This window comes from Staurois parvus, unplaced genomic scaffold (genome assembly GCF_062004578.1).
Source record: "Staurois parvus isolate SC_StPar_1 unplaced genomic scaffold, SC_StPar_1.0 ptg000209l, whole genome shotgun sequence".
Classification (NCBI taxonomy): Eukaryota; Metazoa; Chordata; class Amphibia; order Anura; family Ranidae; genus Staurois; species Staurois parvus.
In genome coordinates, this window is record NW_028318005.1 from 4,446,050 (window position 1) to 4,472,254 (window position 26,205).

The 26,205-nt window shown below is 40.5% G+C and overlaps 1 protein-coding gene across 3 annotated transcripts in view; it reads right to left on the minus strand.

Moving 5' to 3' along the window:
* Positions 1-26,205, minus strand: part of SYN2 (synapsin II) — a 409,545-nt gene that overhangs the window by 28,096 nt on the left and 355,244 nt on the right. For 2 of the 3 annotated variants that reach the window (XM_089678700.1, XM_089678702.1), the window contains exon 11: positions 5,811-5,871. In XM_089678700.1, coding sequence (XP_089534826.1) covers positions 5,811-5,871 — 61 coding nt within the window. Of the gene's footprint in view, positions 1-229; positions 5,872-26,205 lie in introns of those variants that run through there. The other variant, XM_089678701.1, reaches the window with a different exon arrangement.

A 26,205-nucleotide genomic window follows, 5' to 3' on the forward strand; every position in this document is an offset into this window, starting at 1 on the left:
CAATCATGTCCAAGCAAAAATGATATTTTGGGGTTTTTTTTAGTTTTATTTTCCTTGCATGTGATTGGGTATTCTTTGCAAAATGAATCTTTACCTCATTTACTAAGCTCTGGAGCAACTGCACTTTGCCAAGTGCACAGTCTATTTTCCTTTAGTAAATCAGTCCCTGTTTGCCCTTGGTTAACTACGGAATTGGGTATACCAACAGTTCAGAAACTATACACTGAAGGCAGATATTATTTTCTTTATTGCACATTAAGCTGTACAAGATATTTCACATTAATCACTGCAGTCAAACATCCATCATGTACTCCGTGTCATACAACTGGCTTTGTACAAAATAAACCGAACCAAACGGAAACAAAAAAACATTTTTTTTTTACAAAAAACAAAAGTACATGAATCTACATTTTAAGACGGCTGGCCTGCTTCCCACAACACTGCACTGAAACATGCTTACATGCCAGAAATATAATCTCAATTTTTACCAGTGGCAGCCCATAGATTTAAAGTTGTAAAATAACACTCTCCGATATAGAGAACTTGCTTTCTCCACCTTGGCTTATTTTGACTGCCACATTGTATACACTGAACAATAATGGGCGGGCGGTGGAACTCGCACACGAAAAGCATGCACAGTTAGGAGCATAAGATGAAAAACAGTCACTATTTAATGGCAATAGCAATGTTGCACTTCACTGAAAAATAAACCTGATACAACTGTTAAAACATAAATCCGCCAAAAACAACTCAGTTACAGCGCACACTAGTAGGTTCCGTCACTTGCATGGACCTACATCAAAGAGGTTACCCCATGTCATGTTCTCTCTACTAGGGTCTCTGCAGCAGTACCATGGAATCCTCAGGCTAGAGCTACGTGGATGATGGAAAGAAGCCATCCAAAGCTAAAGTGATACAGTAGAACAAATAACTCCCTAGACAGAAAGCTACACCTATGCAAGAAGCATGTAGCTGTGATCAATTGAGCACAGTTGGCACATTGTTTGTTGGTATGAGATTATTGGCTACTACATTTGTGTAATTTACAGTGTAGGCAGTCCACTGTCCCATCTGTTCAATTGATCATTACTCATATTAATTCATTTCTATTGATTCAGTTCATGACAATAGCCCTTGTAGCTCTTGCTTGAAGGGTCACGATAGTACTTTATTAAGCACTGGGCAGGATAAATTATGGCTATGAAGCGGAGAGAACAGAGTTAGGACACCCAAGGGGTGAGCTCCTTGCTGTGGTCCTCTACAATTATAATATACAACAATTATTCTCACCAGCACCCATGCATAACTGAGCAATCAGATTTGGTACAACTAACCCTTTAACCGCAGTGATGGAATCTACAATCACTATTTAGGTGGCAATTCAGGCACAAAAATATGTGAGATGATCTTTGTTGTACAGTGAACCCAAACAATTGTATTCCTCAAGCCCATTTTAGAATCTCCTTCTCCCTGATTTTCAAGATATGGGAAGTGAAAGAATGTGGTTCTAGCAGAAGTGTCATGAGTTCTACCACTGGACAGTGATATCAGCCCTTAGATGATGTTGTTCTAAAGTTGTAGGCCTTTTAATGGGGCAACAGAATGGCAGCAAGCACAAGTGACATTCAACATGTCATCACGATACAGACAGTGAAATGAATGTGGCTGTGACCCACAATCAATATACCACAAATATCCAACTTCAGAAATATTGAACATAAACTATATCCTAATGTAGCAAGTCTAAATAATGGTGCTGCACAAACAATAGTGCCAAAAGTCACCCTAGCCAGCACTAAACCACTCTGTTTGCTGCCCCTCTCTCATTTGTTCTTTCCTGTACAGAAAGGTGCAAGATGAGACATGCATTTCCTGGTACCATCTCCTGCCCATTCTGTATGCTGAGACTTTGGCTTTGGTAATAACATACAGTAATACGGTCTTAAGCAAATCAGAATAAGGCTATTTACTGTGTAAATTTTTATACCATTACCTATATAGGAGTATCATTTTTTTAGGAGAATGTGGAAGAAGGGGGACAAGAGGCAGGAGATAGCACAATATGAAGTGTCTTATGCAGAACCTCCAGAATTCCCATTGGCTACATGGTTAAACATAGCCAATGGCCAAACATTTATGTACAGCCCACTTACCTATATGGACCAAGGTATGTGAACGTCCTTCCATATTATTGAATTCATGTGTTTCCAGTAGTAGGGTACTACTACAGCATAAAAATAGATTTGAAACAATATTGTAACATTGTAGCAACAGTTCTGGGAAGGCGTGCTTCTGCTCCAGCATGACTGTGCCTCTGTGTGTAAAGCTGGGCTAATAAAGACATGATTTTATGAGTTTGGTGTGGAGAAATTTCAGTGGTCTACATACAGCCCTGACATCAACCCTACTAAACACCTTTGGATGAACTGGAATGCCAAATATGAGCCATGTCTTCAAACTGACTTCACAAATGCTCCTTTGGTTGATTGGTCAAAAATACAACAGATACACTCCAAAATGTTGTGGAAAGCCTTCCCAGAAGAGTGGGGGCTGTTATAGCCACAAAGAGGGGCAACTCTATATAATGCCAATAGTTTTGGAATAGGAAGGCCAACATGCTCATATAGATGTGATGGTCAGGTGTCTACATACCTTTGGCCATATATTGTAATTGGCTGCCAACATGCAAGTTTAACCTCAGATGTGGAAATGAACAGACCGCTTTTGCTGTCCTTCCTAGGTGACATTTGAAAGACCACAATCAGAAAACATTTCTGCCAATACTCAGTTATTATGGCTGGGTAATTGAACCCCATCTAGCCATGTGACTATTAAAAGCATATAACCGGCAACCACCTTGAGCAGTTGACCAAACAACATCAGCTGACAAATTATTTTGCACTGAGCACACACCTCACACTAGTAATTGAATGCAACAATACAATTCTACATTTCACTTAGCAAACATAAAAAACTTATAACATGCAGTATGGTGTCTCTGTTGTCTCAGACAGCTGAGGAATATCCATTCCAACTGCGTAAAACTCTGCACACTGGAATTAGGAATAAGGGGTGGTAAGATATATATGTGTAAAAATATCAGCAGTTACCCAACTCATTCCATGTCACAATCAATTTTAGGAGGTCTCTTTACAGTGGTAGGTTGCCCCCTTTCTTTATATAAACCTACAGTGGGAAAATAATTATTTGATCCCCCACAGATTTTGTAAGTTTACCTACTTACAAAGAAATGAAGGGTCTATAATTTTTATCATATGTGTATTTTAAATGATAGAGACACAATATCAACCAAGAATCCAGAAAAAACATGATACAAATGTTGTAAATTGAGTTGCAGTTCAGTGAGTAAAATAAGTATTTGATCCCCTACCAACCAACAAAAATTCTGGCTCCCACAGACTGGCTATGTGCTCATGTGGTACACAGATTAGTCCTGTCAATTTAAGAAGGTGCTCCTAATGACAGCTCATTATGTGTATAAAAGACACCTGTCCACAAAATCTCTTTCTTCCATTAAAAACTCACCATCACCATGGGCAAGACCAATGAGCTGTCAAAGAACGTCAGGTACAAGATTGTAGACCTACACAAGGCTGGAATGGGCTAAAAGACCATCAGCAAGAAGCTTAGTGAGAAGGAGACAACTGTTAGAGCAATTATTCACAAATGGAAGAAATGCAAAATAATCATCACCAGATTTCACCTCATGGCGTAGGGATGATCATGAGAAAAGTGAGGGATCAGCCCAGAAATACACGGGAGGAGCTTGCAAATGATTTCATGGCAGTTGGGACCCCAGTCACCAAACAAACCATTAGTAACACATTATGCCACCATGGATTGAAATCCTGCAGTGCCTGCAAGGTCCCTCTCCTGAAGAAGGCACATGTAAAGGCCAGTCTGAAGCTTGACAATGAACATCTAAATGATTCAGAGAAGGATTGGGAGAAAGTGCTGTGGTTAGATGAGACCAAAATTGAGCTCTTTGGCATTAACTCAACTCGCCATGTTTGGAGGAAGAAAAATGCTGACTATGACCCTAAGAACACCATCCCTACAGCACAGAAGTAGAAAAATTATGCTTTGGGGCTGTTTATCTGCTAAAGGTACAGGCCAAATTTGCCATATTGACCATCCAATGGACGGGGCCATGTATTGTAAAGTCTTGGACGAGAACCTTCTTTCTTCAGCCAGAACACTGAAGATGGTTCATGGATGGGTCTTCCAGCATGACAATGACCCAAAACATACTGCCAAAACAGCAAAGAAGTGGCTCAAGAAGAAGCACATAAAGGCCATGGCGTGGCCTAGTCAGTCTCCAGACCTTAATCCTATAGTAAATTTATGGAGGGGACTGAAACTTTGAGTGGCCAAGCGACAGCCAAGGAACCTTAAGGATTTAGAGAAGATCTGTAAAGAAGAGTGGCCCAAAATCCCTCCTGAGATGTGTGCAAACCTGATAACCAACTACAAGAAACGTCTTACCTCTGTGCTTGCCAACAAGGGTTTCTTCACCAAGTACTAAGTCATGTTTGCTTGGGGATCAAATACTTATTTTACTCACTGAACTGCAACTCAATTTAAATATTTGTATCATGTGTTTTTTTCTGGATTTCTATTTGATATTCTGTCTCTGTCATTTAAAATACACCTATGATAAAAAATTATAGACCCTTCACTTCTTTGTAAGTGAGCAAACTTACAAAATCTGAAGTGGATCAAATAATTATTTTCCCCACTGCATAGTTTGTTGACCATTTTATAAGAGACTATAGTCTTTGGATCAACACAAGACTGAAAGGCAGTAGCAGCTGTACCCATAAATTCTAAGAGCAGCATGATTGCCTATTGCCTCTTTGGGTAGTGCTAAGCTAAAAAGCTATGTGAGTCACATCACACGTTATGGCTATTGAGAGATACATGTAAGAGAAGTCATCATATATAAACGGAACTTCTCAGTCATATTTACATTTCAGTCTGACAACAAAAAAAAGTAACGTAAGGAACTAACAATCTTTTAGCTATAGGAATGTTTGATCACTTGCTTGGTACTCTTACAAAGCCAAACAAGCCAGGACAAAAAAATATGGACTACAAAGAAACATACACTTGTTCACAAATATTGCACTAGTGGCCTATCCGTGCATATCACACTTACACGAAATTGCTAAGAAAAAATACACACACCTGCATGAGATTGTTGTTTTATGAAATCACAGAACAAACGGTACTAAAGTCCATGTTTACTATAGCTACCCATGCCTACAAACACAATGACAGCAAGTTCTATAAAATTAAAAAAGTCCCAGAATCAAACGATTCCGATAAGCCTGTATTTATAATGAATAGGGCTTCCTAACCATGTCATGCAAATGGTCGTGTTCAGATCACGTGTCCTCATACGCACACACACCCAAATTATGAAACTGGAGTCAGGTATTATTCCCCACAAAACATTAAAAAAAGTCATAATAAACAGTCAGGTTGGACTTGAAAGAGGCACAATTCTGTGTATACTATTAACATCAGCTTGGGATCACAAGGTTAATGGAGATAGAGAAGATAGCATCACAGGAGCAGACAGAAGGAAGAGACGGACTAGACAGAAAAAGGGGACACTGCATAGAAAAACACAGTCCAGGTCAGCACTGAAACATGGCAAGAACTGCACAAAATTTAGGATTTTTTTTTGTTTGGCTAGACTCCCTCTTCATACACCCCTCACACAGCCTGGGCTTGCTTTGGTCCTACTGCAACGCCATTACAGTCGAGAATGTACTGCAAACAACCTTGAGGTGGAGGTCGTTGGGCTGGAATCTTGCTCAGATCAGACTCTTTCATCATTCCGCTCTGCAAGATAGAAATGAGAAACAACTATTAGATTTAAGGTTTTCTTATTCTCAGTTATTTATGCATTCACAATGATCTCTAATCAGAATGAATATTTAGCCTTGAATATTAGGTCTTTATTGCTGTAATACACCAGGCTACACTACTATGGCCATTCAGAATGAAGGTTCACAAACCCCCCCCCCCCCCCCCAGACTTATACTTCCATATGCCACACTCTCCCTCTCTTTTGTTGCTCTGTTAGAACCTTTAGGAAATACCTGGTCCTTTCAGGTATAGAGGAGCATATGACCTCCTCCCCTTGCTCCCAGGTGGCAAATGCCCGAACCCTGTCACATGAGGAAGGGGAGGAAGTCATTATCTTTGTTTAAGTTCCAATAGCCTTAAAGTGGTTGTAAACCTCAGATATAAAATATGAACAAAGCATATCCTCCCATATGGAAGAAAAATATATTTGTAATATATTTTAAAAGTATTCTTCCCTGGCCTCCTTTTCACCTTGTTCCATCTTTCTATACGACGGGATGCTCGGTATGCTTTGCTTCATTGTCCTCTACTGGGCCTCTTGGCTCACCAGCAGAAGTTGGCTTCCTATTTGTTTTTGTCGGCCTCTAGAACAATTGCTCAGGCCTGGAAGAGCCTGTTTGTCCCTCTTCAGGGGGTGCGGGACCGTATGACTGCTATGATGCTCAATGAACAGATGTCGAGTATCTGCAACGACTTCCAATGTAAATTCTTGAAAATATGGGAGCCGTGGTTGCAATATACCTTTCCCACGCTTCCCCCGGCTAGCCTGGGGATGTGATGTTGTTCGGCTTTGGCATTCTTGGATCCCTGCACTTGGTTTGGCTATCCTTTTTTCTTTTGTACTTCTCCTTCTTTTCCCCCCTTTTTTTCTCTGTTTGCTTTGATGTGCCAGTGGATAGCTGCCGTTAGTCTGAGTTATTATCAGTGTTATATTTATGTTTTGTTATTTAAGTGCCATTGATGGCCCCTGCGTGGGCGTATCTTTTGCCCTGTTGGTGTTAGAGCACTGATTTCTCTAATTTCTAGTTCCTCTATGTGCAATTGATAGCCCCTGCGTGGGCGTGATTTGTTGTTCATGTGTTAATTGTTATAAATTAATAAAAACCATTGAAATACAAAAGTATTCTTCCCAAATATATTGACATATATTTGAAATACTACAATTTTGGCCATATTCAATTTACTTCAAAATATATTTCTATATGTATATATATATATATATATATATATATATATATACATACATGCTGAAATGCATTTTTATTACAAAATATATGAAAAATATTTTTAAAAATACATTTCAAATATACTGTATGTCTTTAAAAATACAAATCTACACTTTTGGAATGAATTTACAAATATATGTAAAAATATATGTTAAAATAACTTTTTTATATGTTAAAAAAATCTGAAGAATATATTCTTCATTAGGTATATGTATGGATTGACAACCACTTTAAGCATACACTAATAGAATTTTGTTCATATAGTTTGGTTTTAGGAATGTTCGTTTGATTTTCTGATGGTTAGTGGGCTCAAATCAATGTTCATTTTTAGCCACAATGATGAGAAAATTCAAAAAAGGGCAGGATGGAACATTTTTATTGAACTAACACATTTCTTGTAGATTAATTTGTATTGATTTTTACAAAGTATACAAAAAAAAGCGGAAAGTGGTGCACATTAAAATGTTCCAATAATTGCATAAGGATAAGTAAAGTGAAACCTGTACATGCAAGGAGTGCATGCTGGAACGAGGTGGGTATGTCATCAGGTAGTAGAAAGTCATCAGGGCTATTGATGGAGTGGTGTGTTTTAGTATTAAAATATCATAATAATGAATAATGAATGGTTACATTCTGAGTGAATATGGTTTTAATTCAGGAAAGTCCATTCCCTATAAAGCAATTGTTAAAGTATATGTAAACCCTCATCTTGTAAAACAATCCCTAACATTTGAAATAGAAATGAAAGGCAAAACAGTTGTTTCTATCTATCTATCTATCTATCTATCTATCTATCTATATACACACACTCATGACCTTTTTATTAGGTACACTTGTTCAATTGCTTGGGAACACAAATTGCTAAACAGCAAATCACAGCATCACAATGTGGAAGAAAGTGATTTTGAACATGGCATGGTTGTTGGTGCCAGACAGGCTGGTCTAGGTATTTCAAAAACTGCTGATCTACTGGGATTTTCATGCACAACCAAAGAGAAAACATCCAGTGAGCAGCAGTTGTGTGGATGAAAATGCCTTGTTCATGTCAGAGGTCAGAGGAGAATGGGCAGACTGGTTCGAGATGATAGAATGGCAACAGTAACTCAAATAACGACTCCGTACCAAGGTATGCAGAATACCATCTCTGAACGCACAACATATTGCCGAAACTGCCTTACTCAAACTCTCCAACGACCTGCTAACCGCCAAAGCTAATGGCCACTATTCAGTGCTCCTACTCCTTGACCTCTCTGCGGCCTTCGACACAGTCGACCACCCCCTTCTCCTCAAAAAACTACACTCCCTCGGCCTCAGAGATTCTGTTCTCTCCTGGCTCTCATCCTACCTGTCACAACGCTCCTTCAGCGTTACCTATAATGCTACCACCTCCCCCTCACTCCCCCTCTCTGTTGGGGTCCCTCAAGGCTCTGTCCTCGGGCCCCTTCTCTTCTCCATCTATACCTCCTCCCTTGGCCAACTCATACACTCTCACGGCTTCAACTACCACTTCTATGCCGACGACACACAAATCTATCTCTCAACCCCCCACCTCACCCCCTTGGTCTCAGCCCGAATCACACACCTACTGAGCGACATATCAGACTGGATGTCGCTCCACTTCCTTAAATTGAACCTCTCCAAAACCGAGTTTCTTGTCTTCCCCCCAGCCTGGACACCACCCCCCATTGATTTCTCCATCACATCCAACAACGCTACCATCAAACCCGCCCTGCAGGCCAGAGTACTGGGTGTCATTCTGGACTCCAACCTATCCTTCCAGCCCCAAGTCCAATCTTTAACAAACTCGTGCAGACTCCACCTCCGCAACATCGCCAAAATCCGCACGTTCCTAACCCCAGAAACCACTAAACAGCTCATCCACTCCCTCATCACGACTCGACTACTGCAACTCCCTCCTCACTGGCCTGCCTCGCCGCTGGCTATCCCCTCTTCAGTCCATCCTGAACACGGCTGCCAGACTCATTCACCTTTCCAACCGCACTGTCTCCGCCACCCCCCTCTGCCAATCCCTCCACTGGCTTCCGATTGCGCAACGGATCAAATTCAAAATCCTAACGCTGACGTACAAAGCTGTCCACCATACTGCCCCGAAATACATCACTGACCTAATATCCAAGTACCGCCCAGCACGCACACTCCGCTCCTCACAAGACCTCCTTCTCTCTAGTTCCCTGGTCTCCTCCTCCCATGCCCGCCTCCAGGACTTCTCCAGGGTGTCACCCATCCTCTGGAACTCCCTGCCCCAACCCATCAGATTATCACCTACTCTCCTCTCCTTTAGGCGCACCCTGAAAACCCATCTCTTCAGGGAAGCCTACCCCACCCCCTGCTAACTTGCCGACCTCCTCCACTCTTCCTACCACTCCATCCCCCACAGCTATCTCCTCCTGTGCCACCACCCCCTCCCTCCTAGATTGTAAGCTCGAAAGAGCAGGGCCCTTGATCCCCTCATGTTTTGCATTGTATTGGTATTGTTCTGTCACATGTTCTGTCTCCCTTTTGTAATGTACAGCGCTGAGCGAACTATTGGCGCTTTATAAATACTGTATAATAATAATAATAATAATATTGGACCTTGAAGCAGATGGTCTACAGCAACATAAGACCACACCGGGTGCAACTCCTTTTAGCTAAGAACAGGAAATGGAAGCTACAATTCGCACAGGCTCATCAAAATTGGACAACAGAAGATTGAAAAAAAACGTTGCCTGGTCTGATGAGTCTGGTCATCAGCTGTGACATTCAGATGGTAGGGTCAGAATCTGGTGTAAACAACATGAAAGCATGGATCCATCCTGTCTTGTTTTTTTTAATTATATCTTTAATAGTTTTTTTTTTCCAATATTACAAAAATCCCCATGAAACCAACAGCATACAATATAAAAATCATATTTAATCACAATCCCCATCCCAGTATTTACCCTCCCTCTACCCTTTGTCCTCTTATTCCTTCCAATCTCTTCTTGCTCTACTTTTGTTATTCTGTCTCACTATTCCCCCCCCCCCCCTTTTCTCTTTCCTCTCTCTTTACTTTCTTTTCCAAATTATTATTTATTTTCTTTTCCCTTCATCCTCCAACCACTTCTAGGAATCTTTTTGATTTTTTGAAATTGCGCAATTCCTCCCTGATCTTCTTAAATTTTTCCATTTTATCCTCATCTATGTGATATAGTTCTTCCACTCTACATATATACTCCACCCTATCTATCCAGTCTTTGATTTTTGGGGCTTCTAACGCTGGCCAATACTTAGGGAAAAGACTTTTAGCTGCATTTAAAAGATAAAACAGGATCGTATTTTTGTATTGCTTCACCGAAAGCTCTGTTTTATAAAATAAACAATCCCACGGGACTGTCAGTATACTGATCTTTTGAATCTCTCGTATATATTGCGTTATTTCCCTCCAAAAAGCCTGTATTTTGGGACAGTCCCACAGATTTGTGCCATCGTACCCTTGCTCCCACATCCCCTCCAACATTTGGGTGAAACTTCCAATGCATCACATTGGGAGTAATATACCATCTTATTAAACACTTATAATTCATTTCCACTATACTCATATTTACCGCCCCAATGTGTTAAACTAATCATTTTATTTTTCTGTTGCTCATTCAATTTTCTTTCAAGCTCCAATTCTCACTTCTCCAAACATTTTTGGGACGTTGGTCCATCTATTTTAATAAGTATTTTATATATCCTTGAGGTGATATGTTTCTGTATTCTTTTTGTACTTAACAGTTGCTCTAGAGAATACATTTCATCCTAATTCCTTAGTGGTTGTGGGAGCTTTGAGACAAAATGTCTTATTTGGCAGTACCGCCACTCATCTAGTGTAGAAAATATTTCCTTCTTATTTTTCAACTCATGTAAAGAACATAAACCACCTCTGTCCACTATATCCTTTAAACATGCATTTTTATCTGTGATCCATTTCCCTGAGATGTTGTCATTCCAGGGCAGGAAAAACTTAGTTCCAACCAATGGAATTGACAATTAATTAAACTTCCAATCCTTCTGCTTATGTATTCCATCCCACATCCAAAATACCATCTGTGTCAAAGTACTTGTGCTCTCATCCCATGTGCAAAAATCCTTTGGAGTCCAAATAAACTTTTCTAATGGTGCCTTGCAAAGTGAACTTCTCCAATCCATGATAATAACACCAAATTATAATATCTCCTACATTCTGGCATATTTAACCATTTCAATACCGTGCAATTTTACACCTTCCTGCCCAGGCCATTTTTCACGTTTCAGCGCTCTCACACTTTGAATGACAATTGCGCGGTCATACAACATTGTACCCAAACTAAAATTTTATCATTTTCTTCACACAACTAGAGCTTTCTTTTGGTGGTATTTAATCACCGCTGGGGTTTTTATTTTTTGCTAAATTAAGAAAAAAAGACAGAAAATTTTGAAAAAAAAACAAGTTTTTCTTTGTTTCTGTTATAAAAGTTTACAAATAAATAATTGTTCTTCATAAATTTAGGCCAAGATGTATTCTGCTACATGTCTTTGGTGAAAATAAACCAAATTAGGATGTATTATTTAGTTTGTAGGAAAGTTATAGAGTTCACAAACTATGGTATATATCTGAATATTGATCAATCCTGAAGTACTGACAGCCAATCTAATTTCTTGAGGTCCAAGAATGTCAGAATAGTACAGATATCCCCAAATGACCCCTTTTTGCAGAGTAGACAGTCCGACGTACTTCATAAGAGGAATGGCGAGTTTTTTGAAGTTGTATTTTTTTTGTCATAATTTTTCGGAAAATGAAAAAATTAAAACAATTATTTTCACTATTTTTTTTTTACATACTGTCACCAGTGCAGTACAGCGTCATCATATAACTGGCATGGCGGTGAACAGGGACACTGACTGGTGACAGTATGAAAAAAAATATATATATTTTCTTTTTTTTTTTTTATGATTTTTAATTTTTTATTACATTTTTTTAAATTTTTTTTTAAGATTTTTTTTCAGATTTTACTATGACCAAAGTAGTACAATGTTACCACTAGCATACAATGGATGGCATGAATGAAGCCATCCATTGTATACAACTGTCATGTGACCTGCTGTGATTGGCCAAATGGCGTGCACCCGGAATGCTGAAGCGTTTTTGCTGCCGCCAAACGGCCATTGGCCGGGCGGCAAATGGTTAATCCCCCTTTTTTTATTGCTGCACAGGACTTCATACTTTACTCTTGTTTTTTTATTAGTCCACACATATCTGAGTATCATTTTTTTAAGGACCCTAAAGAAAGATCGCAGGAGATGCACTGGGAGCCTATTAGATTTGTATAAGAATTTTGGCACTATAATCATCTTAATAATTATTATCCACCCTATCCGCAACAGCTTTCCTGTATCGGCCTTCCTCAGTTCATCCTTTACCTCATTATTAATGGGATGTAATTTGCCTGGTAGAGATTTTTTTATGGGCGATGTTAATTTTACTCCCAAATACTTTAATTCTCTCTCTCTCTATTTAAAGGGGAACTCTGTTTGTAATATTTGCTGCTTGACCTCCAAAACATTTATATTTAATATCTCACTTTTTGAGGGGTTGATTTTCAAGTTAGATAGCTCTCTGTACTCTTTCAATGTTCTCATTAAGTTCGGTAATGTTAATCTGGGGTTTCTCACATAGAACAGCATATCATCCACATATGCTGCCACTTTCTGTTGAGTGTTCCCTGTCCACATTCCCCTGATAGCTGTGCTATTTCTGACAGTTACTAATAGCAGTTCTAGAGGTATAACGAACAATAGCGGGGACAATAGGCATCCCTGCCTGGTTCCGTTATATATCCTAAAAATTTTTGATAATGAACCTTTTACCTTCACTGCTGCTGTGGGTTTTCTATATAGCTCTTTAATCCACTGTATCATTCTGGGTCCTATTCCTAACGATCTCAATGTATCGAACATAAATCCCCAGTCTACTCTGTCAAACGCTTTTTCAGCATCGACTGACAAAACTATCCCCTGTTCTTCTCTTGTTTCATTCTTCTGTAGGGTAAGCAGTGTTCTTTCCCTCTCTGCCAGGGACAAAGCCCACTTGATCTAGATGTATCCAATCCATTATCAACTCTTTCATCCTGTTGGCTAAAACCTTTGCATACAATTATGTATTGGTATTTAGCAAAGATATGGGTGTATAGCTAGCACACTGAAACCCATCCTTCCCCTCCTTGGGTATTACCATAATATATGCCTGTAGCAATTCCTCCCTCATCTTTGTCTCCCCTCCTAGAGCATTCATATATGAGCACAATTTAGAGACTAGATTTTCTTTGAACTTCTTATAATATCTTATAGTAAACCCATCAGGTCCAGGACTCTTTCCAGCTGCAGTGCTTTTTATTGCTAAGTTTACTTCTTCTATTGATATTGTGCTGTCTAGAGCTGCCAATCTAGTTTTATTCACCCTACGTAAACCTGCCTCACTCAGATAAATCTGCCTCTTCCTCCTCCTTTAATTTCTTCTGGTTCTTTCCTTCTATTCCATATAAACCGCTATAGTACCTCTGGAATGTGTTAGCGATATTGGTGGTTTAACAAACCATTTCACCTTTTTCATTTTTTATTTTATCTATATTATTCCTTGATTTTTTTTCCCTCAGTTTCTTCATCAAATATTTCCCTTGCTTGTTCCCCCATCGATATCTTTCTTTCGAAACCCCATTAAAAATCTTCCTACTTTCTTGTTCCATAAGTTCTTTTAACTCCTCTCTTTTTAATATTGTCTTTTGTTGTAATTCTATGGTTATTTTCTTTTTATGTGATTGTTCCAACTGATATAGTTCTTCTGTTAATATCCTAATTCTGTTTCCCCGTACTTTCTTTATCTCCGCCCCAGTTGCAATCAGTATAACCCTAATATAGGATTTATGTGCTTCGCATGTCATAGCAATAGAAACCTCCTCGGACTCATTTATCTTACAGTACTGATCTATTTCCTGCTTTACTCTTATTTCTACTTCTGGGTTTTGTAATATAGACCCATTTAATCACCACATATTTATTGTATTCTGTTCCCTTCCGAGCTGTAGTCTCATTGTGACAGGAGCATGGTCCGATATAGCTGTTACTTCTATATTTGTTTTCATCAAGGACTTCAATAGTCTATGTTCAATTAATATATAATCCAATCTTGAATACATCCAGTGCTCCGCAGAGAAGGTATAGTCTCTTTCCCTTGGGTGTTTCATCCTCCAAACATCCATCAATTGACATTGATGTAACTTTTTTTTTTAAATTCTTTAGACTCTCTCCGGGTGCATGATGAGGCATCCATCCCCGGATCCAAGCAAAAATTTAAATCCCCTGCCACAATCACACCACCCCTTTTGAAGTCCATTAATTTTGTTAATATTCCATCCAAATATATCATCGGATTTTTATTAGGACAATAAATATTTGCTAGTGTACATTCTCTTCCCTGCAGTTTTCCCCTTAACAATAGATATTGGTCTTCTGGATCCACCAGCTTTTCATCTAAAGCAAAATTTATATTTTTTCCAAATCCTATCGCTATACCCTTTGCTCGTCTTGTTGGGTAATCCACATAATACCATGTTGGAAAGTACCTAGAATATAACTTAATGTTTGAATCCTGGGATATATGTGTCTCTTGAAGAAACACCACTTCAATAAATTGTTGCTGTATTACCCTTAGCACCTTATGTCTTTTTGTTGGAGTATTTAATCCTTTTACATTATATATCATAAAATTAACCATATTTCTTTATCCTGTTTCGCTGCTTTTTTCTATATATCCTTTGTAGGGGGTAAAAGTGTACTCATTTTCAGAACAAGATCTCCCCCTTTTCTCTTAATTATTCTCTTGAGTGAACAGGGCTTCGGTACTAAATACAGATCCTCCTTTTAGTTTCAGTTCTGAGTGTAATGTCCGCTCCACTTCTTCTGGGGCCCCCAAATACTAATACAGCGTCTCCAGACTCCTGTAAAACATACAGGTAATCAAGTCAATATTTGGGATTTACCACCTCCCTCAGCCACTTACCCGTTCCTGTATGTTATTCATGCTGTCTGTTTGTTGGTGGCTGGGTCTTGCTTGTATAGGGGGGTTCCCAGGGCCGACAGTCTGCTCCTCTGTTCACTGTACTCCAATGGCCTCCACAGTCACCAGATCTCAATCCACCTTTGCGATGTGGTGGAACAGGAGATTCACATCATGGATATGCAGCTGACAAATCTACAGCAACTGCATGATGCTATCATGTCAATAGCATCAAAGCATCGAACGCGACCTATATCTGCGCAGGGACAGGCATATTCCCTGCAAGCATTGTCGCTTGTTCCCTTCCAATCCTGCCCTGAAACCCTACTGATGTGAACATTGGTCTTATATCACTTTGATTTATGTAATGTAAACTACTGAAGAACTTTATATCCCATTTTCTCCTGCTTACTCGCCACTCTTTGGTCCTGCAGTCATAGAGCAGATTGAACAAAACTCTGAATAAAGTAAACATTGTGAACGTTCTATATTGTTTAGCATAGATTAACTTAAAGTGGTTCTAAAGGCTGAAGGTTTTTTACGTTCATGTATTATATGCATGAAGGTAAAAAAAACCTTCTGTGTGCAGCGGCCCCCCCAGCCTCCCCTAACACTTACCTGAGCCCCCTCCAATCCAGCGACGTTCTCTACAGCCTCTGCTGTCTGGAGACTCTCCCCTCTCATTGGCTGAGACAGCAGCGGGAGTCCATTGGCTGTCAACCACAGCCAGTGAGCCAATGAGGAGGGGGGGGGGATGAACCACGGCTCTATGTGTTTTATGGACGCATAGAGCAGCAGCTCAGGGACGAGCATGCAGCTGTGGCCCCAGGGTGAACACATTTCCCTGGGGGCACTGCTTGAGGGGAAAGAGCCAGGAGCACCACCAGGGACCCCCAAAAGAAGATGATCTGGGCTGCTCTGTGCAAAACCACTGCACAGAGCAGGTAAGTAAAGACATGTTTGTTATTAAAAAAAACAAACAAACAAACCTTTAGTATCACTTTAATAATGTCTGAAGTGCCCAATGTTCCTAACTAAGAAAACATAAAACTTCTCTGGCTGTTTCAGGACTATTGAGTATAGAACTGTGTTCACAGGATGTTTTCCCAACAGCTTTCATGGCTGTTTTAAAATTTTATGCCTCCGCATTTTATGATTTGTCACTGACTTTTGCTTGTACTAATCCTTAAATATGACAGCTTCATTAGTTTTAGGCTGTTTAGGCTTTTTTCTTTTAACCTGATAACCTGTAGGGGCCCTTTCACACTACCAGTCCGTACAAGTTAGCCTGTTTGTTTTTCAGGCATACCAGATCAGACCCTCCATGCTCCTCTATGGAGCGGCGGGTGTAAATGGATATGTGTCTGTTTATACCTGCTTACATCCAATCCGATCCGTTAAAAAGAGACAGATGGGGGATGCGTTCTCCTCCATCTGGGCAGACTGGATTGGATGGCAGTCGGTTGAAAATGGACAGGGGGTCCTTTTACATCTGACCACCCATAGAGAAGGGGAGCATCCGCCTGCTTAGTGGGGATCAGTGGACAGATCCCCCGCTAAGTAAGCAGACTCCTGGCAGAGTCCGCCCCATGTGAAAGGAGCCTAACACACTTCCTGTCTGACCCCCGGTTCACATATACTGTATGTGGCCGTGCAGGCCGCGTTTTGCACGGGCACGAGAACCCATTCATTTGAATGGACTCGCGTGCTCGTGACACGCAAGGAACAAGTCCCTGCACTTCTTTGGAAAATGCAGCCTGCATGGGAACCTCGGTTCGCAGTACGGTTGCATTTTCCAGTGCGGGCGGCGTGCCATTAGAACTAATGGCACCTGCCCGTGAGTCCGCATTTCTCCATACAGGTGGTGCGGCTGCACGGATTTTTGTGCGGATCCGCAGCGGCACCACCCACACATATGTGAACCTAGCGTTAGGGTGGCTAAACTCTATGGAGGAACAACTGATCCACCCTTGGACAGCAGCATTATCGCTACAGGGGGAGGGGAGTGTTAGATGCACTAGCAGACTACTTGACTAACAAATTAAAGCCAAACTCCTGCTAACATTTTATAAGCAGTCACAGAAACAGTTTTTTTATTTAAGATGAAGGTTTTACATAATTTATTAAAGGACGACCATTGCAAGCACCCCTGTCAGTGGTAAATGGTTTATCTCAACCCTCTGACTGCCACTTGTTACTTGATAACTTCCTTCAAGAGACCGCCCCTTGAAGACGTCATTCATGACGAAACTAGTAGGGCTTGGCTTGCTGGATGCTGACGTTTGTGGAGAAGATTGAGTCACGAGCGCTGTAGTGAGTGTGCGGGGAACAGGAGACTGTTATACCATTTGCTGTTTTATGCTGTTATACTGGTGTCGGTGAAGACACCCTTTTTGTGAGTGTAAATCTTTATTAAATTGTTGGATACTTTTATAAAAAAAACTGGCTGCACCTCGGTGGAGAGATATAAAAAGAGAGAGTGATATAATGCTCCTGGAACCATTATATTGAGTGGTGGATACCTACCTTATGGATGATTGTGTCACACCTGAGAAGTTGATTTATTGCATCTGCTCCCAGAGCAAAAAGCATTTTTTGCTGATCTAGAGATTGATCAGCATGGAGCTCTGGTGAGTTACCCAACTTTACTTTGGTGGTGGATTTTGGCACAATTTCTTTGAGAGCACCTGAATTTGAAAAGGATTTGTTTGGACATTTGAAGAAATTCCGAATTGGACAATTTTTATATTCACAAATTTAATTATTTAAATTACTTATGCACTAAAAAATAGTTTTGCACATAATTTTGATATTTTTTGATATTAATTGAGAATAGATATATATATCTTTTGCACTAATGTTTCTATACTAAATTAGGAATAGTTTGTGGTTTTAGCGCATTCCTTTATTTAAGTTATAGCACTAAGAAATTTATTTGGTTTCTTTGAGGTGGAATTGCTGCTTTAAAGTATTAAGGGTGTGGCGCTTTTATTACACTTATGATATTACTTGACAACTTGAAGGAAAAAAAAAGCTAAAAAAAGAAGACTAACAGCCACTGCATTTAAAAAAAGAAATATGGCCAAAGCTTGTTTGACCTTATTTCTCTTCTGGATCAAAGGAGTACACTCATTTCTGCTCTCCTGTGATCCAGATTCTGCTAAAGTCTGCTATCAGCTGATGTCACAGAGCCTGTCCAGACTCAGAGATCCTGACTTTAATATTGGGATCTACCTAGATGTCTGACCGGCAGCTGACTCAGCGCACCACTGGGATCCTGACCAAGCTGATCCTGCCCCTCCTCAGCCCGGCGCTCCAGTGAGTGCTGGAGAGGTTGAGCTATCAGCAGTTATGTGATCTCTTAGTTCTCAGGCTTGCAGCCAGCGGGGACAGCTGCAGCATTGGGCAGATGCTGCAGCCACATAAGTCAGTATGAATGGTTTTTTGTTTTGTTTTTTTAATCCCAGGTTGATAAGCAGCAAGATATTAAATCTTTGCTTTTGGGTTTAGATATGCTTTAATAGCAATCTGTAGTCAACATGTACACTTTAATTCCAGTTCAGTGGTGCAAATCATTGTGGTTGGACTTTAGAACACAAGGAGAAATTACAGTCTATTTACATACCATCACTGTCACGGGATATCATTCAGGTGTCTATGACTGCATTCCTCTGAACATGTACATAGCAGTTAGTGGACAGTAGCTTCACAAAACTGCAAGTATTTTGGTATTCATTAACTAAATTAAATATATGGTGTAAAATCTAAATCCTTTTTACAAGATCAGGTAATATGAAAAGACTGAATTTGTGGTACATAAATAAATAGGCTAGTTAAAGAAATGAGTTACTGAATAGCTAACATTTCTCCAGTCTGGTTGCCTGCAAAAACCTAAATTGCACTTGGTTTAAAGAGACAGTCTACTACCCAAGCGATATTACAATTTTGTGGAGATGCCAGAGGGATGAATAATGTACTAGCTGCCTATACCTCTAATTGTCTGTGTCAGTAGGATTCCCTCATTACAGTACCAGATCTGATCCCTATAAAGGAGTCTCCTCTCAATTCTTTCATTTACCTGGACACTCAGAGATAATAAAGCCTGTAGGTGATCCGACTTTCTAACGCAACAAAAATTGACCTCACTTTTGGGTGGATGAATCCTTTAAAGTGTAGGAAAATATACAACACCCTTATTTAATTTAACTAGGTATTAATTGTATAGCACTAACCCCTTAGGGATTGCTGATAAATTTGGTTCCTGCTATAGTCCTGCACAGCCAGTCAGTTAGCATTTTCCACACCGCTTTCATTCACAGACAGAAATCAGGTCTTGAGTGTTGGTTTTGTTATTTCATTGAGGAGATTGAACTTAGATAGGGTAGGGGTGTATAGAATACCCAAGGGAACCGAAATCTAAGGACAACTTTCTGAACCATTCACAGGTTCTTTTCTCTGACATAGTCTCTATTGGAGTAATAGCCAGCAGCTCCAGTTGGACAGTCTTGAGGCACCCCATTCTAAAATGTGAAAAACTATTCTAATAGTTTTATATAATGCAGCAACATCCACACGTGTAGGACACCCAACATTATAGGTGATTTATTCTTCCAAAGCAAATACACTTTTGCACACTGGTACTGAATAGTATTCCAGCTTTTCTCTTCTCCCTCCATTTTTCTCCATCACTCTAATGTGCCAAGGCACCCCTGAGGAAACCTCAAGACACCCCAGGGTGCCTGGGCACCCTGACTGAGAGAGGCTGATCTGGAGAATTTCTTTCTGAGCAGGGGATCTGGCTTCTGTTTCTTTAAGTACGGTGTATGGTTGCTAGCAAAAGGCCAATCTGGTTTCCCACCGGAATGCTCCTTCCCTTATCCACCTAGGAGGTGCAGGTGTACTCACTCAGATCCTCTCCTGTGCCACTTACGGAATGGCTGCTGCTACCAGGCCTATCAACTGGGCTGCTCATTTCCTGCCATACAGCTGGTCCTCTCTCAGGGGGCCAGTGAGTCCTGAGTGTTCCTCCTTTCCAGCTCCAGGCTCGCAGGCAGACCCCATCCCACTTTGCCTCCTGGCAACCTTCCATCTCAACCTCACATCTTCCTCTCTCCTTTCACCCGTCTCTCCTCTACTATTGAGCAGGATCCAACACTTTTTAAGGTAGTCCAGCCCCTTGCCAAACCTCCTGTTTGGGATTGGCTGAGGTCCCAGAAAAGTGCAGCCAGCCACTCCTCAGATCCACCAACTGCCTCCAAGGCCCTCCTCCGAAAGCCTCAGAGCAGGGGGAAATTCCAGAGGGGCTAGCCTGCAGAGTCTCTCAGTTCTGACCAAAATTTGACCCCTCTGACTATCTCACCTGAGCTGCTAAACAGCTCCTCGCTATCCATCAAGGTGTAGCTCCCCCTAGCTGAACTAGGAGGGTGCTACAATTGCAAATAATTTTAGGTGTTATGGTGTGTAAAATGCTAGTTTGTTCCAGTTGGGTAAGTGGAACTCCCCAATCTGTCCTTAAAATGGTTGTAAAGCCTAAACAATGTTTACCTTACTGCTTTCCATGCATTAGGTTATAAAAATGTTTAGGTTAAACTATCACCCCTTCACCCCCCCTTATACTTAACTCACGCGATCCAGCACTGTGCCCGTCTTCATCGGCTCTCTCCTCTTCCCCATGCTCTTACAGGCCTTACTGAGAGCAGCTGGAGCCATTGGTTTCTGCTGCTGTCAGTCAAATCCTGTGATGAGGGAATATGAGGCTGGACCAAGCTTCACTGTCTCTGTCAATGAACACGCCCAGTACGACTCGGGATCAAGCATGCAGGTGTACCATGATAGCAAGCAGATTCCTATTGTGGCACACAAAGAATTGGAGGAGCCAGGAGCACTGGACGGGGACCCATAAACAGTAGGTTTGGGGCTGCTCTGTTCTGTTTCAATGCACAGAGCAGGTAAGTATAAACCTGTTTGTTATTAAAAAAAAAACACAAATCTTAATACTCTACAAACACTTTATTGTACCCATGATTCGGGTGGTCTTATCCATATGTTGTGGAGATGGCCCAAACTGACTACTCGGTACTGGAAAGATTTAACAAATACTATCTAATTACACAAGGCATGTGTGTTCTTGCATGATTTTTGGGGTGCTACGTTTTCCAGATCTGTGCAGTAATCCTGTGCAGGAGCTTCCTGTAATATAGACTGGTCGCTGCTGCTCTCTCTTCTTGTGCAGAGAGACTGGTCTTGACTCCACCCCCTCCTGTAATGTTCTGCAAGCAGCCTGTAGTGGGTGTGGCCTGCTGGGTCCCTACCACAACTCTGCTTTATGCACAGGCCACGTTCAGCACAGTGATGATATCACCACTATGAGTGAAAGTAATATCTTGGGATGCAAAGGTAGGCAAAGTAAATTTAAAAATCTTTGTGGTTACGGAGGATTAAATTTATATGAAAGTATTTGTGCTCAGCTTTAAAAAATATGTAAACCCAACATTTCCTATTCCTTATATGTGCCTGCTGTACCATATATTTGTATGAAAAAGCATCCTGTTCTCTTTGCATTGCTTCCTTTGTGTGAAATCCCTTGTATACTTGCCAGTTACTCTGTTTTCCTATTGAAAACTGACCACACTAGGCATAGCCTGGTCAATTTCTGGCTGTAATAGTAGCTAATCCAGTGATCAGTGAAACACAAATGATGCAGCGCTACTACCATAAAAATTCTTCACACATAAATGAATAAGTGAAACAGTGCAAAATTAGTGACACAAATAACATAAACACACAATATTAAATAGTGCCAAAAAACTCATAAATAATCACGTGTGGCAAGTGTCAATACGGGGTCCTAAAAGGACCAAATAACATAAATGGTGCCCCAAGTAATCCAATGGGATCCAATAGTGCTCCAAATCAAACAAGTAAGTCATTGGATTACTTGGGGCACCATTTATGGTATTTGGTCCTTTTAGGACCTCGTATTGACACTTGTCACACGTGATTATTTATGAGTTTTTTGGCACTATTTAATATTGTGTGTTTATGTTATTTGTGTCACTAATTTTGCACTGTTTCACTTATTCATTTATGTGTGAAGACTTTTTATGGTAGTAGCGCTGCATCATTTGTGTTTCATTTATATTTTTTGTCTATGGATATGACTGTATGTAGCAGCTTTACCTTTGTTGGTAGGTATTCGTTTTTAGGTAGGAGCGCAGGAGTTTGTCACATTAATCCAGTGATCAGGCTTGTGCTAACATCCCCCCCCATTCACTGGGAAGACCAGTGCACATTCACTAGGGAGACCAGTGTGCTGCTGGTTCTCCTCCCCCTGCTCTCTGAACTCTTTATACAGCAGAGAGCAGAGGGTATGTGATCACTTATTAAAAAATAAAAAAAAGGTATTTATAATTTTTTTTTATATTTATACACAAATGTGTTGCCTTTCATTTCTCTTTGAATGGGTTGTTTTACAAGGTGAGGAATTACATATCCTTTAAGACTAAAACCATTAAATGTATACCATCTAAAGAGCTGCTTAAGGTTTTCATAAAACAGAAATATGCTTTTTGACAATTTTATGTAAGGATATATGTAAAAATCTGGTATTCAACATCACAATGTTCCCATGCTCATACACCTACATTTTCACATGTGCTCGATTATTGGTGTACATTAATGTGATTTCAGCTGGTACTAACTGGTATAGGGAAAATGAAGCATGCCAGTCATTAACTAATATTGCCTAATCATTGCAAATGTTTTGACCTTGATGAAGCTCCAAGAGAACATCAATGTTACAGGCATCTTGCCAAATGTCAATGTATCAGCACAGACAAGCATTGAGAAAAGCGGGATCTGACAATTTTGTGGTATTTGGCCAAAGCAGTCCAAGATGATGGGACATATAGCAGAAGAGAGAAATATCCTCCAATTGTCAGTTGAAACACAGGTTTTTGACATTGTCCCACATTAAAGTCCTCTGTACTTGTCAAAAAACTATTACATGTATGCAGGGGTGGACTGACCATTTGGAAACTTGGGCACTGCCCGAGGGCCCGGGGTCAGTAGGGGGCCCCATGAGATGCCCCTGGTACCCTTTTCATAGGCATTTTTGAGTTTGGGCAAGGACACAGGGGCCCCATGATCCCCTATTGCCCAGGGGCCCCATGAGTTGTCAGTCCACCCCTGCATGTATGACAGCGAACCAAACTGTTCAGCACAGGATTTAAACCTCCAGCAATGTGTGGGCACACCACCAAACCTGATGAGTTGTTTGTGTTGCCTAAGGCAGCACAAATTCTAAATACACTCCTGCCTTAATGAATTGTCTGCATTAAGGTAAAAAAAAAACCTTTCAGAAGCTGCTCACCCCCAGACCCCTCCTAAACACCTACCTGACCCCGAACTTGATCCAGTGCTGTGCCGATCTGCAACAGCTCTTCTCCACTCTCTCTTCTCATAGGAAACTCAGCAGCAGTGATAGCCATTGGTTCCTGTTGCTGTCAGTCAAAGCCTGTGAGCAGGGAGCGGGGACGTGGCCAAGCCATACTGTGTGTATCTATAGACGCACACAGTCTGATTTGGGATTTTGCCCGCACAAGTGCCCTCATATCATGTGGCTTGCTATGGGAGCACTTGGAGAAGAGGAGAAGCCTAGAGGGCTGGAGGAAGGCCCCAGTAGAGGAGGTTCAGGGCCACTCTGTGTAAAACCATTGCACGGAGCAGGTAAGTATTAAAGAAAAAGAAACCTTTACAATCACTTTAAGGAAATGAAATTGAAAAGCCTGCCCACACACCTAACTGTATTCATAACTGCAGTTAACCCTTTTTCAAAAAAAGCAACACATGGCCATGCATTGCAGCATGTTGTCTTAATGCACAACCAAAGTACAACAGCGTGAGCCTGTCCTTGGAGGAGACTTCTAATAGGAATATGAAGGCTGTGCGCCTTTTGAACATTCTACTTCCCCGGTGTGTATTGAGTGCCCTGGGTGAATTGAGAACTATGCACTTAGTCAGACAATGAGTCCCCTAGGGGCACTGTGCACATTGTGTATGACCATTTCCCCCTTCCTCTTCTCACCTTGCTTTTCAGAGGGCACTACAGGTGTTATTGAGGCCTTATAGCACCCCATGTGCCTTATTAATTAGCTGCACAGCCTAAGGCAGTTATATTTAAAAGATTTTTACAGGAAAAAAAGATATATTTAAATCCTAAGTTTAGGTAAAAAAAAGTATTTTTGAAAAATCAGCAAAAGGGACACTACTTATACCCATTGAAAAGTGCCCCTTGTGCTGGTTGACTGTTATAATTCTGAAATCTGAAGTACTCTGCTCTCCATAACCAGCAGTGGCAATCTTCTGGTGCTGCGGGTGTTAATATAAGCACTTGACCTGTGACAGGCACTCACTAAGAGTTATACCTATGCCTACACTTTCTGCCCCTGCCCCCCTCCTCCATTCATAGAAGCAGTACTATAGCTTTCATGAATGAAAAGTGATCCGTGAATGGAGTACTTTTCATTCATCCACCTGTTCTTCTGTCACAAAGCACTTTTCATTCATGGAAGCTACAGCACTGCTTCTATGAATGGATAAGGGAGGCAGAAAGGGCGGGCATAGTTAGCACTCTTTAGGAGTACCTGTTATAGGTCCAATGATGGTATTACCCCTGCAGCACTGGAAGATTACAATTTTAGGGTATGGGAGCCCCCCATACCCCACAGGAGTTTGGATTACAACTCTGACAGCTGGCAACAGCACAAGGGACACTTTAAGTACTGTCCCATGTGCTGATTTAAAAAATAGATTATATATATATATATATATATACCCATATGGAAGAAAAATATATTTTATATATATTTTAAAAATATTCTTCCTAAATATATTGACATATATTTGAAATACAACAATTTTGGCCACATTCAATATATTTCAAAATAAATTTCAATATATATATATATATATATACTGTATGTTGAAATGCGTTTTTTATATGTTACAAAATATATGAGACATATGTTTAAAAATATTGTTTTTAAAGTATATTCTTCAGATTTTATTTTACATATAAACCATATAAAAAGTAATTTTAACATATGTTTTTACATATAATTGTAAATGCATTCCAAAAATGCATTTTGAAGATATACAGTATATTTGAAAATGTTTTTTTCATATGTTTTGTAATATATAAAAAAAGCATTTGAACATACAGTATATACAGTTGTGACCAAAATTATTCAACCCCCACTGAAATTGAGTGTTTTGGCCAGTTTGACATTGCTTTTGATCATTCAGTCATCTTGCTTACATTTACATTAAAGAGGCACTTGTAGGTCAGACAAATATAACATAACAGTTATAATGAAATAACCACAAATGTCTTTTCTGTGCTCACAGCATTATCAGTTTTATTCAACCCCCAAGTGACATTCAATCTTAGTACTTAGTACAGCATCCTTTTACAGTTATAACAGCTTTTAAACGTGAAGCATAGCTTGACACAAGTGTCTTGCAGCGATCTACGGGTATCTTCGCCCATTCTTCATGGGCAAAGGCCTCCAGTTCAGTCACATTCTTAGGCTTGCGCACTGCAACTGCTTTCTTTAAGTCCCACCAGAGGTTCTCAATCGGATTTAAGTCTGGTGACTGCGATGGCCACTCCAAAATGTTCCAGCCTTTCCTCTGCAACCATGCTCTAGTGGACTTGGAGGTATGCTTGGGATCATTGTCCTGTTGAAAGGTCCAACGTCTCCCAAGCCTCAGGTGTGTGACGGACTGCATCACGTTTCCATCCAATATCTCCTGGTACTGAAGAGAATTCATGGTACCTTGCACACGCTGAAGCTTCCCTGTACCTGCAGAAGCAAAACAGCCCCAAAGCATGATTGACCCTCCACCATGCTTCACAGTAGGCAAGGTGTTCTTTTCATCATAGGCCTTGTTCTTCCTCCTCCAAACATAGCGTTGATCCATGGGCCCAAACAGTTCTAATTTTGTTTCATCAGTCCACAGAAC